This window comes from Felis catus, chromosome B3 (genome assembly GCF_018350175.1).
Source record: "Felis catus isolate Fca126 chromosome B3, F.catus_Fca126_mat1.0, whole genome shotgun sequence".
NCBI classification, from domain to species: Eukaryota; Metazoa; Chordata; class Mammalia; order Carnivora; family Felidae; genus Felis; species Felis catus.
Genome location: NC_058373.1, coordinates 48,050,409 through 48,064,429, shown reverse-complemented (window position 1 = coordinate 48,064,429; position 14,021 = coordinate 48,050,409). Strand labels below are relative to the sequence as shown.

The following is a 14,021-nucleotide window of genomic DNA, read 5'->3' as shown; positions in this document are numbered from 1 at the left end:
AGTAAATATACTATAGATAATGAGAATCAACTTTCTTTTTGTTGGAGAAAGCAATTATGAATAAGGAAAGGAGAAAGGCTAGAATAACCACTGTGCTAATCAGAAGGGAGATTCTCTTGGGTAGGCCTGACCTAATCAGGTGAGCCCTAACATGACAAAGAGCAGCTGAAGCCACTGTTCTGTGGATATCAGGGGAACAGACTGCTATGTTGTGGAAAGGATCAAGTGGCAGGGAATGTCAGCAATCTCTGAGAGATATGAGCATTAGTCTTCGAACTATGAGAACACGCACTCTGCCAACTTAAATGAGCTTAGAAGAGGACCCCAAGATTCAGATCAGAATATATTCCAGACAACACCTGGATTTCAGCCTTGTGAGACCAAGCAGTCAATCCAGCTATAAACCACGTTTGGATTTCTGACCTACAGAAACCGTGAGGTAATCAATAGATGTTTTTAGCCACTAAATTTGTGGTAATTTGTTACATAGCAACAGAAAACTAATATAATAAATGAACAGTAGTCTTTAAAATTGTCAAGGTCATGAAAGACAGGAGAAGTGAAAAACTGTTACAGATTGGAGGAGATTAAGGAAACATAACAACTAAATGCAGTTTGTATTCCTGAAACAGAAAACATGTTAATGGAAAAAACTCGTATGATCTGAATAAATACTATAGTTAACATATTGTACCAAGGCTAATTTCTTCATTTTGATAATTGTTCCATGATTATTTAAGATGTTAACTTAAAGAGAAATCAGTAAACGGTATACAGGAATTCTCTTTACTATTTTTTGCAACTCTTATGTATCTAAACTTATCTCAAAAATTGTCTCTAAATATTATTTCCATTAGATGATAACAGTGCTCTTTGGTACAATGGCTGATTCCGGGTGTGAGGCCAGAAATTTACAAGATGAGTCTTGTATTCACCAGAGGAAAAGAACAAATAGGATAATGAATCAGCTCAAGTGATTCCTAAGATCTGAGAGTAGAAAGCCAGAGACCCAGAGAGGCCTGGGTGGCTCAGTCGGTTAAGCATCCAACTTTGGCTCAGGTCATGATCTCACAGTTCATGGGTTTGAGCCCCGCATCGGGCTCTGTGCTGACAGCTCAGAACCTGGAGCCTGCTTTGGATTCTGTGTCTCCCTCTCTCTCTGTCTCTCCTCCACTCATGTTCTGTCTCTCTCTGTCTCTCAAAAATAAATAAACGTTAAAGAAAAATTCCTTTTTAAATAAATAAAGGATGAGGGAGAGACTGTTTTAGATTAGAGGTACCTAACAGACATAACAACCAAATATACTATATGAACCTTGTTCGGATCCTGATTAAAACAAACCAACTGTAAAAGCAGACTTTGACATAATCCCCAAAACGTGATTATGGGATGGCATTAATAATACTGTTAATTCTATTACGTGAGATAATGGCATTGTTCTGCTACTATGTTAGAAAATATCTGTATTTTATAAGATGCATACTGAAGTATACAGGAGAGAGATGATCTGATATCTAGGGTTTTCTTTAAAATTAAAGAAAAAAATAAGAATAAAAATAGGAAAAAAATCTAATCCCTAGGATCTTATTGCTCAGAGTTGAAAATCATGTCTAAGCTTTATGAAATTGAAATTCAGAGGGAAGGATATCATTTTTAGAAGTTGCTTTTGCCATTCCCCACAATATCCTGCAAAATGTTGAACATAAAGCAGGAACTCAAAAAATAGTGAAATATCAGAACACCTTTTTCACATTTATGAGAACTTGTTTCTTATTGGTTTCCCTTTTTTACCACCTTCATCCTGTAAAATATTTAGAAGTTTCCATTAAAAAATTATCTCCATATTTTAGGAGTTATATATATGTACTGTACCTGAATTCAAGTCAGTATTTCAAAAATCAAAAATACAAGTAAATTCAAATCTAATACATACGTGTTCATTTTCTACCACTGAACAATGAACATGTTTAATATCAGGATATTCAAAAAAGGTAATCTGAAATTTTTGTTTTTTGAATTTTATGGAATGCAACTGAATTTTACTTATATGAGCAAAACTCAGTAATTATGGATTTCATGTTTATGAAAAAAACGAGAAAACCTGTGTCTTACTCTGTTCCAGGTACTTTTCCAAATGCTTTGCATGTATTAAATCATTAACTATTAAAACAATCCTACAAAGTGGGTACTATTATAATTCCTGTTTTATAGATGAGGCAGCAAGTAAAATCATGGTTCAACAGCTTATATACAGCAATACTAGGATTTAAAGACATAACAGTCTAACTCCAAAAACGCAGTTCTTTACCACTACATTGGACTGACATACAATGAGGCATACTTTATCTGATCCTGTTATCTATTCAATTCCAGTATCAGCAGTTGGTTTTTATCATTTCCAAGGAGAAAATGAAGGGAAAAAAATGATGTAAGAATGAATAGTAAAATGTACCTTTTGAATGGCCTCTTCCATATCCAACTCAAATTGTTCATTCTGTAATAATCTGAGGAATCTCCTGCGCTCCACGCGGTCATCATTTTCATTCTGCATCATTTGGTCCCTGACTTGATTCTGTATCTTTCTTAGTGATTGGACATGCAATTTCTTGCAGTAGTTTACATCTACTAATTTCTGATGTCTTTCACTGAAGTTCATAGCTCTCCTTTTAGAAGCCTATAATGAAAAAAAAAGAAAAGTATGCATACTTTGACATTCCAAAATCTAATGTTTAAAAGAATACTGCTGTGGAGTGCCTGGGTGGCTCAGAGGGTTATGCACCACTCTTGATTTGCGCTCAGGTCATTATCTCCCAGCCCTGGGATTGAGCCCCGCTAAGGAATTGAGCCCGGCTGAGCGTGGAGCCTGCTTGGGATTCTCTCTCCCTTTCTTTCTGCCCCTCCCCCACTTGTGCTCCCTCGCTCTCAAAATAAATAAATAAACTTTAAAAGTATACTGATGTAACTCCCATTACAAAAATAGGGAACACTAATAAAAACAAAGGACCTTTGGCCTCCTTCCTAAATTCAGAGAAATAAAAAAAAGTACGCGTGGTAGCTAAATATATTGATATATCAGTAAACTACTTTTATTACTCCCCATTTTATAGATGAAGAAAAAAAAGTAAAAGCAACTTTACCCAGGATTCCTCAGCTTAAATATGCCGCAGTACTAAGATTCAAAGACCTGTAGTCAAGCTCTGTAGAACTAGCTTTTAGCGCAATACAGGGAATTCCTCCTTCCCCATTCCACCCCCCTCTCCCTTACCCCTTGGCCATAAAGTTCCGTTGAGAAACTGGTCAGGTTTTCCTAATATATATTTAACAGGTCGGGCCGCTGCTACTTAATTCATTCACTCTCTCCTGGAGTTTTCTTCCCCCAGTTATTCGTTCAACATTCTTAATCTTTTCCCAAATTTCCAAAATATGAGAAAAAAGATATTTACCGGGCAGATCTAATAACAGCCAGAAATTTTGGAAAAGGCTGAAAGCCACCGTGTTCGTTGCTTAAACAATAGCACAGGAGGCCTCTGAAAGCAAATTGTACGAGTTTCCCACTTTAATTCTCAGATTAGGCACTTCAAATCCTTTTTAGGTGCAAGCTGGCTCTAAACTACAATTAAACCAATAGATAAACAAGTAGTTTCAAGGCCCCCAACCGGCTTACCATCTTGGCAGACGAAAATTCCCCTCTCGTGCTCCAGCGGCCACCACCTCCCGCTTCCAAAGCAGAGGCTCAGCTCTCTGATGTTGATGCGGTTTCCTGGCAACTGCCGCCAAAGAGGGTCCCACCTACCGGCGCAGGGTGCAGTCTCTCATTGGACGCAGGAAGAGCCAATGGGCATTGAGCTTCTTGGAAGGCTGGCAGAGGAGCTACTTCTCCAGATCTAATTAACAGGCGGGAAGTTCAGATTCTGTATCCAGGCGCGAGCTCTTTGTGGTCTTTTAGGGCGCTCACGATTTCCCTCAAGCGGCTAAATTCTGTGATTTGGGTAGGTTTGGGAGCCAAGGGGAAGCTGTGGAAACTTTACACAGAAATACGCAAACTCCTATTCCATGGGGCCAAAGTCACTTTCCACGCATAGAACATCCTCTGCCCTCAAAGCCCGTTCTGCATGAGTTGATGACTGCCTTCACCTTTAGCAGTGGGAGGCACGGCCACCGTCTCCCTAGCTGGGTAACTGTGAGCCACTGTGGGTGGCATGTCCTTCCAGCGCCCTTCACCTCACACCCCCGCAGACGCTGTTGGTAAACTGTGGTAATAAAATGCAGGGGCCACACAGAGCTTTCTCCGCTGTGGAATACCTGGTCCAGGTATCGATGAGCCAGCATACAGATGATGGCAGGATGTGATCAGGTTTATTTTACTGGCAGTTACACACTACAGTCCATTTTAAATGGAAGAATTTAAGAACAGGAATGGGTCAGAAAAATTAGTCAAAGATTATAGAGATGACAGAGAAGTCCCTAAAAAAATTGAGGCGCCTGGGTGACTCAGTGGGTTAGGCATCTGACTTAAGCTCAGGTCATGATCTTGGGGTTTGTGAGTTTGAGCTGATAGCTCAGAGCCTGGAGCCTGCTTCAGATTCCGTGTCTCCCTCTCACTCTGCCCCTCCCCTACTTGCCCTCTCCCTCTCCCTCTCTCCCTCTCTATCTCTCTCAAAAATAATATTAAAAAAAAAAATTAAACGTAGTGTGGGAACTTGACTTAGTTTGTGCTAGCTAATTTGAAGCCCATCATGTGCAGCAATATTGTGCTTAAATATTAATAACCAAAAGGACTTCCAGTTCCAGCTCCAAAATGTAAAAGCTTGGAAGTTATCGCTTGTCCTTACTATCAGAAAAATTTCAACAAACTAAAAACTAATGATTTTTCTTGGACTCATCAAAGAACTGAGGTCACAGGGCAACCTACAACCCTGAAATCTGGAGAGGTGAGTCCAGGGGGTAACAGCCAAGACCTACTTAATCTAGAGCAGGAGCCTCTGAAGCCATAAACAAGGAATACTTGAATAGTAATTTTGATTAATTGTTGGAAACTGAGCACAGGCTGGCGTGAGTTAAACTACCCGGGGTTTGCAGTCTTGGGAGGCCCAACACTTGCATGGGTTTTGCTTTGACGAACTCCAGCAAGTTCTCACCATGAAAAACCAAGAAAGATATCTTGTGGCTCTAGGAAGCAGATAAGACTAATAATTATTATCAAATATATCTAGAGCCTTCTCCTTAATAAAGGCCTACTTCCCAGAAGAAAAGATTGTACCAAAGCTATATCCCACCCAAGGCAAGGACAGTTCTCTGACTATAGCTTCCTCCAGCCTGCCAGTCTCTCCTAAGTAGAGAGGAGGAAGCTAAGAAACACTTGTGAAGGTCACAGCCCAAAGAGGTTTAAAGAGGCTTAAATATAAAATTATGGAATTCTTCCCACACTTAACATTGAGTACAGATGAAAGCACTGCAAAATCACATACTAACAAGGAATTCTTAGGGAAATCCAAAGACAACAGGAGACAGAAACAAAAATACTAGAGGTATTTGAAACCTCTAGAACAAACAGCTAGAGCAAACATGAAGCACAGCCCAACTCCTAGCCATGTAATAAAAAACTCATATTAAGCGCTATTTACCTCAATTCCTGTTACCCAATATAGCACAGCCAGTTTCAACAAAAAACAACAAGGCTAAAGGCAAGGAAACAGTCAGTTTGAAAGGCAAAGTAAGCATCAGAACTAGACTCAACCAGATTGGGAGAAACAGAACAGATTGGGAGATTATTAAACAATAATATAACTATGATTAATATGCTAAAGGATCTGATGGAAAATATTGACAACATACAAGAATAGATGGGTGATGTAATCAGATAAATGGAAACTCAAAGAATCCAAAGAAAATTTTAGAAATAAGAAACACTGTGACAAATGAGGAATGCCTTTGACAAGCTTATTGTAGACTGGACAACACTGTGGAGAGGATCAGTGAGGCTGAAGATATGTCAGTAGAAACTTCCCAAACTGAAATGCAAGGAATAGATAATTCTATTGGGCTTGTAGACCTCACCTTAGAATCAAATTGTTTTCTACAATAGAAAAGGACGTGTGTGTGTGTGTGTGTGTGTGTGTGTGTGTGTGTGTGTGTTGAGGGGATGGTAATTGTCAAGGTTTCTATTTTTTAGGAGATCATATAAACCCAGTTACCACAAAAGTCGAATTGGCCACGTGTGTACAGTGCAAAACATTTTGAAAACATTCAATTTTGTTTGTCTAGCAACTTCCACAAGAATTCTACAAAAAGCACAGCTTATGTATAGCTTCTCATAAAGTAGCCTCTAATTAAAATTTCGTTGGTTGGGCTGTCAGCAGGAATTTTTGTTTTGTTTTGAACAATGATTAGTGCCTGGCACATAATAGGTGATAAATAAATATTTGTTAAATTAACAAATGATTGAAATTATGGTACTGTTATACACATCGGGAAAAGGTCTACTCAGAAATAAATTTGAAGAAATATTGCTCTTCATCATTTAAAGTTTTATCAAATTTACTTATATTTTCAAAAGCAAACTTTTGGCTTTATTAATTTCTCTCTCTCTCTCTCTCTCTCTCTCTATATATATATATATATATATATATATACATAAATATATGTATTTTTTTTCCATTTTCATTGTTTGTTGTTCTTACCATCATTATTTTCTTCCCATCTTGCTTTGGGTTTAATTTGCTTTTCTCTTTATAGTTTCATAAGGTGGAAGTTTAAATCTTTAACACCATTCTTCTTTTCAAATGTAAATATATAATATAAATTTCTCTCTAAGCCTTGCTTTAGCTGCTTCCCACAGATTTTGATATATGGTGATTTCCCATTCATTCAGTTCAAAATATCAAAGACTTTTTCTTTGACTTATAAATTATTTAAACATGCTTTGTTAACCATTTCCAGGCATCTTTTTGTTATTGATTTCTAGTTGATTCCATTATGGTAAAAAAATGTACCTGTATGACTTCAAATCTTTTGAGTTGTAGAGATTTATTTTATTCAGCACAATATGGTCCATTTTGGTGACTGTTTCATGTGTCCTTGAAAAGAATATGTATTCAGGTACTTTGGGTGAGGTATTCTATAAACATCACAAAGGTCAAGTTGGTTGAGAATGGCTTTCATCCAATGCCAAGGAAATTCCATGTCCTTACAGTATTTCTATTTTATCAATTACTGTGAGAAGTGTTGAGGTCATCAAGTATAATTGTGGATTTGCTTATCCTTTTGCTGCATGTCTTTTAAAGTATTATTGTTAAGCGTGTATACCTTTAGGATTAAGGTATATACATTAACATTTTGACATTAACATTTCAAACACCCTTATTTTCCCCTGGTAATTATTCTTTGTTCTTTTTAAAAATTTTTTAACATTTATTTATTTTGAGAGAGAGAGAGAGAGAGAGAGAGAGAGAGAGAGAGAGAGAGAGAAAGAGAGAGAATATCCCAAGCAGGCTCCATGCTGCCAGCACAGGACCTGACGCAGGGCTCGAACTCATGAACTTTGAGATTGTGACCTGAGCCAAAATCATGAGTCAGACACTTACCTGACTGAGCCACCTAGGCACCCCAGTAATACTCTTTTTCTGAAGTCTTGTTGCCATTAATGTAGCCACCCTAGCTTTCTTATAACTAATGTTTACATGGCATGTATTTCTCTATGTTTTTACTTTTCTAATTTTCTATCTAATGTATCTGCATATTTATATTTAAAATGACTTTCCTACAGATAGCATATCATTGAGCATTATTTTCTTATTCAATCGAATAATCTCCATCTTTTTTAAAATTTAAGTATAATTAACATGTAATGTTATACTAGTTTCAGCTGTAGAATATAGTGAGCCAAAAATTCTAAACATTTCTCAATACTCATCAAGATAAGAGTACTCTTAATCTCCTTTATCTAGTTCACCCAACCCCCCACCCCTCTCTGGCTGGTTCCCCTCTGGCAACCACCAGTTTGTTCTCTGTATTTAAGAGTCTGATTTTTTTTCTTTTTTTTTTTCTTTGTTCATTTGTTTTGTTTTATCACTAATCATCAGGGAAATAAAAATCAAAACCACAATGAGATATCATTTTATACCTGTCAGAATGTCTAAAATCAAAAACACAAGAAATAACAAGTTTTGTTGAGGATGTGAAGGAAAAGGAATCTTTGTACACTATTGGTACAAATGCAAATTGGTACAGCCACTGTGGGAAACAGTATGGAGTTTCCTCAAAATTATTAAAGACAGAATTAGCATATGATCCACTAATTCTACTACTGGGTATTTACCTCCCCCCCCAAAACCCAAAAACACTAGTTTGAAAAGAAATATGCACCCCTATGCTTATTACACATTATTTACAATAGCCAAGATATAGAAGCAACACAAGTGCCCATCCATAGATGAATGAATAAAGAAGAGGTGGTAAATATGTACAATGGAGTTATTACTCGGCCATAAAAAAGAATGAAATCAGGGGCGCCTGGGTGGCTTGGTCGGTTAAGCGTCCGACTTCAGCTCAGGTCATGATCTCACAGTCCGTGAGTTTGAGCCCCACATCGGGCTCTGTGCTGACCGCTCAGAGCCTGGAGCCTGTTTCGGATTCTGTGTCTCCCTCTCTCTCTGCCCCTCCCCTATTCATTCTCTGTCTCTCTCTGTCTCAAAAATAAATAAACGTTAAAAAAAATTTAAAAAAAAGAATGAAATCTTGCCATTTGCCACAATATGGATGAACCTAGAGGGTATGTTTGAGTGAAGTCAATCAGAGAAAGACAAATAGCATATGATTTCACTCATATGTTTAAGAAAAATTTAAGAAAGTCTCCATCTTTTAATTGCTAGGTTTATGCCATTTACATATCAGTATTGATATGTATGGATTAAAATATACACTTATGCTAATTTTAAAATATTTGTTGCATACGTTTTTTATTTTCTTTTTCGGTTTTCTTTTTTTATTATTTGTGATTTCATTTTATTTTCACTATTGACTTGTTATTTATACCTCTTAAATGTTTGTGATTGCCCTAAGCTTTACTATTTATATATTATTCAAATACTGTAACTCTGCCTCAGTTGTTGTGTGTAAACCTTAGAACAGTATAATTTCAATTCTTCCATCCCATATCTTGTGCTGTTACCATACATTTTAAATTACATAAATCCACAATACATATGTTAGATTGTTGGATATTGTTTCAAAATTCTCAAGTGCTCTGTTTTTTGTTTTCTCCAATATTTTTCAGTCTTTCATTTTGGGTAATTCTTATTAATATATCCTCAAATTCGCTGACTCTTTTCCTCAGCTATGTTGTCTTTTGTTGAAACTGTCAAAGTTCATTTGTTTTATTTTTAGAATTTCCATTCAACTCTTATAGTTTCCATCTTCTCAGCTACAATTATCCAAGTTTTCATGTATATTGTCTACCTATTCTGTTAGGATCTTTTATATATTTATCATAGTATTTAAATTTTTCTGAGTTTCACCATTTGGGCCATGTATGAATTTTGTTCTGTTGATAGGTTCATCTCTATACACCTTTTACAATGTTGTTCCTTGAATTTTGGTGGATGTCATAGTTCTGGATTGAATACCAGACATCACATGTAAGGTAGTAGAGACTGAGGTAAATCATATTTAGGCCTGGAAATAAGCATACAACATCAGTGTAGGAGGTTGAGCCTAGGTAGTCAGGAGCTGAGCTGGATTTGAACTTTGTGTTGCTATGGTTATGTGGATTCAGTACACCATTATCTTCAAATTTCTCTAGCATTATCTTTTGCTTATGGTGGAAGCTAGTTTTCCAAAAGGCTTCTCTCAATGTTCCTGGTTCATCTTTAGCTTAAGGCCTTCCCTGTGATTCTGGCATGTCAAAGCTTGTCTCTCTCCACCTTCTGGTTCCTGCCCTCCCAGGAGACTGCTGTTTTTTGTTGCTAAGGCTAGCTTGCCAGGTAGTGGGAAGAGGGGCTTCCCTGTTACCCTGGTCCAGTCTCAGTGTTAGGTGGGTTGTGGCACACTAGTTGTGGGGGGGGGGTCTCATAAACTGATAAAACTTCTCTTAATGGTAAGTACTGGCTGTTTTCTTATTGCTTTTAAGGAAAATCTAGAACCCTTCACCTGGCTATAAAGGCTGTATGTTTATCTCTTCAGATTTCTTCAAACTTCAGCCAAAATTGATTTCTTTGAGCTCCTTCCTACAAGAAGGCCTTTACGTGTGTGGGTCTCTGCCCTTAATAAGAGGTTGTGATGACTGAAAGCCCACCAGCCATCTTGTCAATGAGATAATACATGCTCTGGATGGCAGAAGAGAAAAATGGAAGAGCTACAATATCAGATTGGGCTGCCTAATGCTATATGAAAGAAAAATAAATTCCTCATTTGTCTAAGCCTCTGTGTCCTCTTCTTCACTCCGGATTCTTATTATTATTAGTCAGATGCAATTCCTAAATGATACAAACCACCATCTCTATTTAATCTCATGGGTGAAAATGATTAAGAAAAACAAAACTTTTTATAGCATTCATTGCCTTTTAAAATCAATATTTTATTTTGAAGATTAACAGGCAGGGTAGAAAACCTCCTATTTCCTTTCTCCCATTTTCCTCTCTCCCTTATCTTATAGAAGCTACTAATTAGTTCCTTTCCCATAATTCCTGTGCTCAGAGTCTTTATCACAACTTTTGATTCTTGTGTTGTTGTTTTTTTAATTTAATTTACACCCAAGTTAGTTAGCTTACAGTGCAACAATGATTTCAGGGGTAGATTCCTTAGTGCCCCTTACCTATTTAGCCCATCCCCCTCCCACAACCCCTCCAGTAACCCTCTGTTTGTTCTCCATATTTAAGAGTCTCTTATGTTTTGTCCCCCTCCCTGTTTTATATTATTTTTGCTTCCCTTCCCTTGTGTTCATCTGTTCTATGCCTTAAAGTCCTCATATGAGTGAAGTCATATGATATTTGTCTTTCTCTGACTAATTTCACTTAGCCTAATACCCTCTAGTCCCATCCACATAGTTGCAAATGGCAAGGTTTCATTCTTTTTGATTGCCGAGTAATACTCCATTGTGTGTGTGTGTGTGTGTGTGTGTGTGTGTGTGTGTGTGTATACCACATCTTCTTTATCCATTCATCCATCAATGGACATTTGGGCTCTTTCCATACTTTGGCTATTGTTGATAATGCTGCTATAAACATTGGGGTGCATGTGCCTCTTCGAAACAGCATACCTGTATCCCTTGGATAAGTACCTAGTAGTGCAATTGCTGAGTCCTAGGGTAGTTCTATTTTCAGTTTTTTGAGGAACCTCCATACTATTTTCCAGAGTGGCTGCACCAGTTTGCATTCCCATCAGCAGTGCAAAAGAGATCCTCTTTCTCCACATCCTTGCCAACATCTGTTGTTGCCTGAGTTGTTAATGTTAGCCATTTTGACAGGTGTGAGGTGGTATCTCATTGTGGTTTTGATTTGTATTTCCCTGGTGATGAGTGATGTTGAGCATTTTTTCATGTGTCGGTTGGCCATCTGGATGTCTTCTTTGGAGAAGTGTCTATTCATATCTTTTGCCCATTTCTTCACTGGATTCTTTGTTTTTTGGGTGTTGAGTTTGATATATTCTTTATAGATTTTGGATACTAACCCTTTATCTGATATGTTGTTTGCAAATATCTTCCCCATTCCATCGGTTGCCTTTTAGTTTTGCTGATTGTTTCCTTCCCTGTGCAGAAGCTTTTTATTTTGATGAGGTCCCAGTAGTTCATTTTTGCTTTTGTTTCCCTTGCTTCTGGAGACGGGGTGAGTAAGAGTTGCTGCAGCCAAGATTACAGAGGTTTTTGCCTGCTTTCTCCTCAAGGATTTTGACGGCTTCCTGTCTTACATTTAGGTCTTTCATCCATTTTGAGTTTATTTTTGCATATGGTGTAAGAAAGTGGTCCAGGTTCATTTTTCTGCATGTCGCTGTCAGGTTTCTTAGCACCACTTGTTGAAGAGACTGTCTTTATTCCACTGAATATTCTTTCCTGCTTTGTCAAAGATTAGTTGGGCATACGTTTGTGGGTCCATTTCTGGGTTCTCAATTCTGTTCCATTGATCTGAGTGTCTGTTTTGGTGCCAGTACCATACTGTCTTGATGATTACAGGTGTGTAGTACAGCTTGAAGTCCAGGATTGTGATGGCTCTTGCTTTGGTTTTCTTTTTCAAGATTGATTTGACTATTTGGGGTCTTTTCTGGTTCCATATAAATTTTAGGATTGTTTGTTCTAGCTCTGTGAAGAATGCTGGTGTTATTTTGATAGGAATTGCATTGAATGTGTATGCTTTGGGTAGTGTTGACATTTTAACAATATTTGTTCTTCCTATTCATGAGCATGGAATCTTTTTCCATTTTTTGTGTGTGTCTTCTTCAATTTCTTTCATAAGCTTTCTATAGTTTTCAGTGTATAGATTTTTCACCTCTTTGGTTAGATTTATTCCTAAGTATTTGATGGTTTTTAGTGCAGTTGTAAATGGGATCAATTCCTTGATTTCTCTTTCTGTTGCTTCATTGTTGGTGTATAGGAATGCAACCGATTTCTGTGCATTGATTTTATACCCTGCAACTTTGCTGAATTCATGAATCAGCTCTATCAGTTTTTTGGTGGAATCTTTGGGTTTTCCATATAGAGTATCATGTAATCTGTGAAGAGTGAAAGTTTATCCTCCTCCTGGCCGATTTTGATGCCTGATTCTTGGTTTTGATTTCCAAAATATCCACGTAACATGTTTAATAACTCCCAGAGTCATGTCATTTACAAATTGAATAAACAAGCCTTTTGTATTTTCAAATACTTAAAGAATAAAAAAGTAGGCAAGGCTCCAAGAACAAAGAGCCCTGGCATATACTATTAGAGTATCTTTTTGAGGGGAACTAAATCAGCAAACTTTGAGTATGATCATCTAACTAGTTACCAATAAACCAATTTTACTAAAATGTTACCAATATTTATATACCTTTCCATAAGAATTTACTGGGAGAATTCTTCAAAAAGACTTCATTAAAGTCTAAATACATTATAATTTCTTCATTTCCCTTATCTGTCTAACACAATCCAATTGACCTCTTGGCAACCAAATGACAAATCTTTTTGGTTGCATAGATAGATTCAGGTCAATGTTATTTGCCTGAAATGCTCACAGATCAATAAATATAAATGTCTTAAAAACATTAAGAGGGTACAAATCTGATCATTAAACATTAGTTACTTGCTAACTAAATATAGGCTCTCATATACAATGAACTTCTAATACACACTAATACATTAGTTTTTGCAAGGAAACATTTGTAACGTAAAGACTACTTCATTAATCAAATACACAAAGTATTTCACTCATCAATACATAGATTATCTGTTTAGTTAGGCAGCTAAATATATCAATTCCATTTGCCTTTTAAAACATGCAATTAGCATTTCAGAACACCACACATGGTAAGCAATAGTCTAAATGCATTACTAATTGTCTAAATTTACCAGAATGTGGCTAGCACAGAGCTCTGAACATAGTATAGCTTAGTAAGTTTACACTGAAGGACTGACAGTATATTTAGAACGTGGTGATTTGAGTGTTAGGATGTTCAGAAGGATAATTCAGATGGAGAATCTACTGTGTAGGAGGAGGGAAAAGCTTTGCATTTAGTCAGTAGAAATAAACTAAGGTGAAACCATATAGGTGACCAGAAATTATGAGATGAGAGACAAAAGAAGAATGTCAAGGAATGGTTGGTGTACTTTTAATCACAAGAGTGGAGGGTACTGAAAAAGCAACAGGATTCTGAACAAGTAGAATTCAAGTCCTCAGTCTAAGAGGACCTACACTGCACTCCAGGTTGCCCTGGCAAAGGGACCCCTACCTTAAAGTAATGACATTATAATAAGAACAATGTTCACTAATAAAGAAAACAGTGATAAAATGTAGGGCCATACATAAACAAGCTAAAAACATGCAACGTTCATATTAAA

The 14,021-nt window shown here is 37.0% G+C and overlaps 1 protein-coding gene and 1 long non-coding RNA gene across 3 annotated transcripts in view; one reads left to right on the top strand and one right to left on the bottom strand.

Annotated features, from left to right (window-relative positions):
* MNS1 (meiosis specific nuclear structural 1) overlaps positions 1-3,821 on the bottom strand; it is a 54,090-nt gene extending 50,269 nt beyond the window's left edge. Inside the window, exons 1-2 of one of the 2 annotated variants that reach the window (XM_023255319.2) lie at positions 3,666-3,821; positions 2,454-2,675 (exon numbers count right to left, since the gene is read on the bottom strand). In XM_023255319.2, the coding sequence (XP_023111087.1) occupies positions 2,454-2,675; positions 3,666-3,668 (225 nt within the window). In that variant the 5' untranslated portion in view covers positions 3,669-3,821. Of the gene's footprint in view, positions 1-2,453; positions 2,676-3,444; positions 3,609-3,665 lie in introns of those variants that run through there. The other variant, XM_023255320.2, reaches the window with a different exon arrangement.
* Positions 3,822-3,874: 53 nt separating this feature from the next.
* LOC123385922 lies at positions 3,875-10,416 on the top strand. Its single transcript, XR_006599207.1, has 2 exons — positions 3,875-3,990; positions 10,181-10,416. It is a non-coding gene; the product is annotated as an uncharacterized LOC123385922 (long non-coding RNA).
* The last annotated feature ends 3,605 nt before the right edge of the window (positions 10,417-14,021 follow it).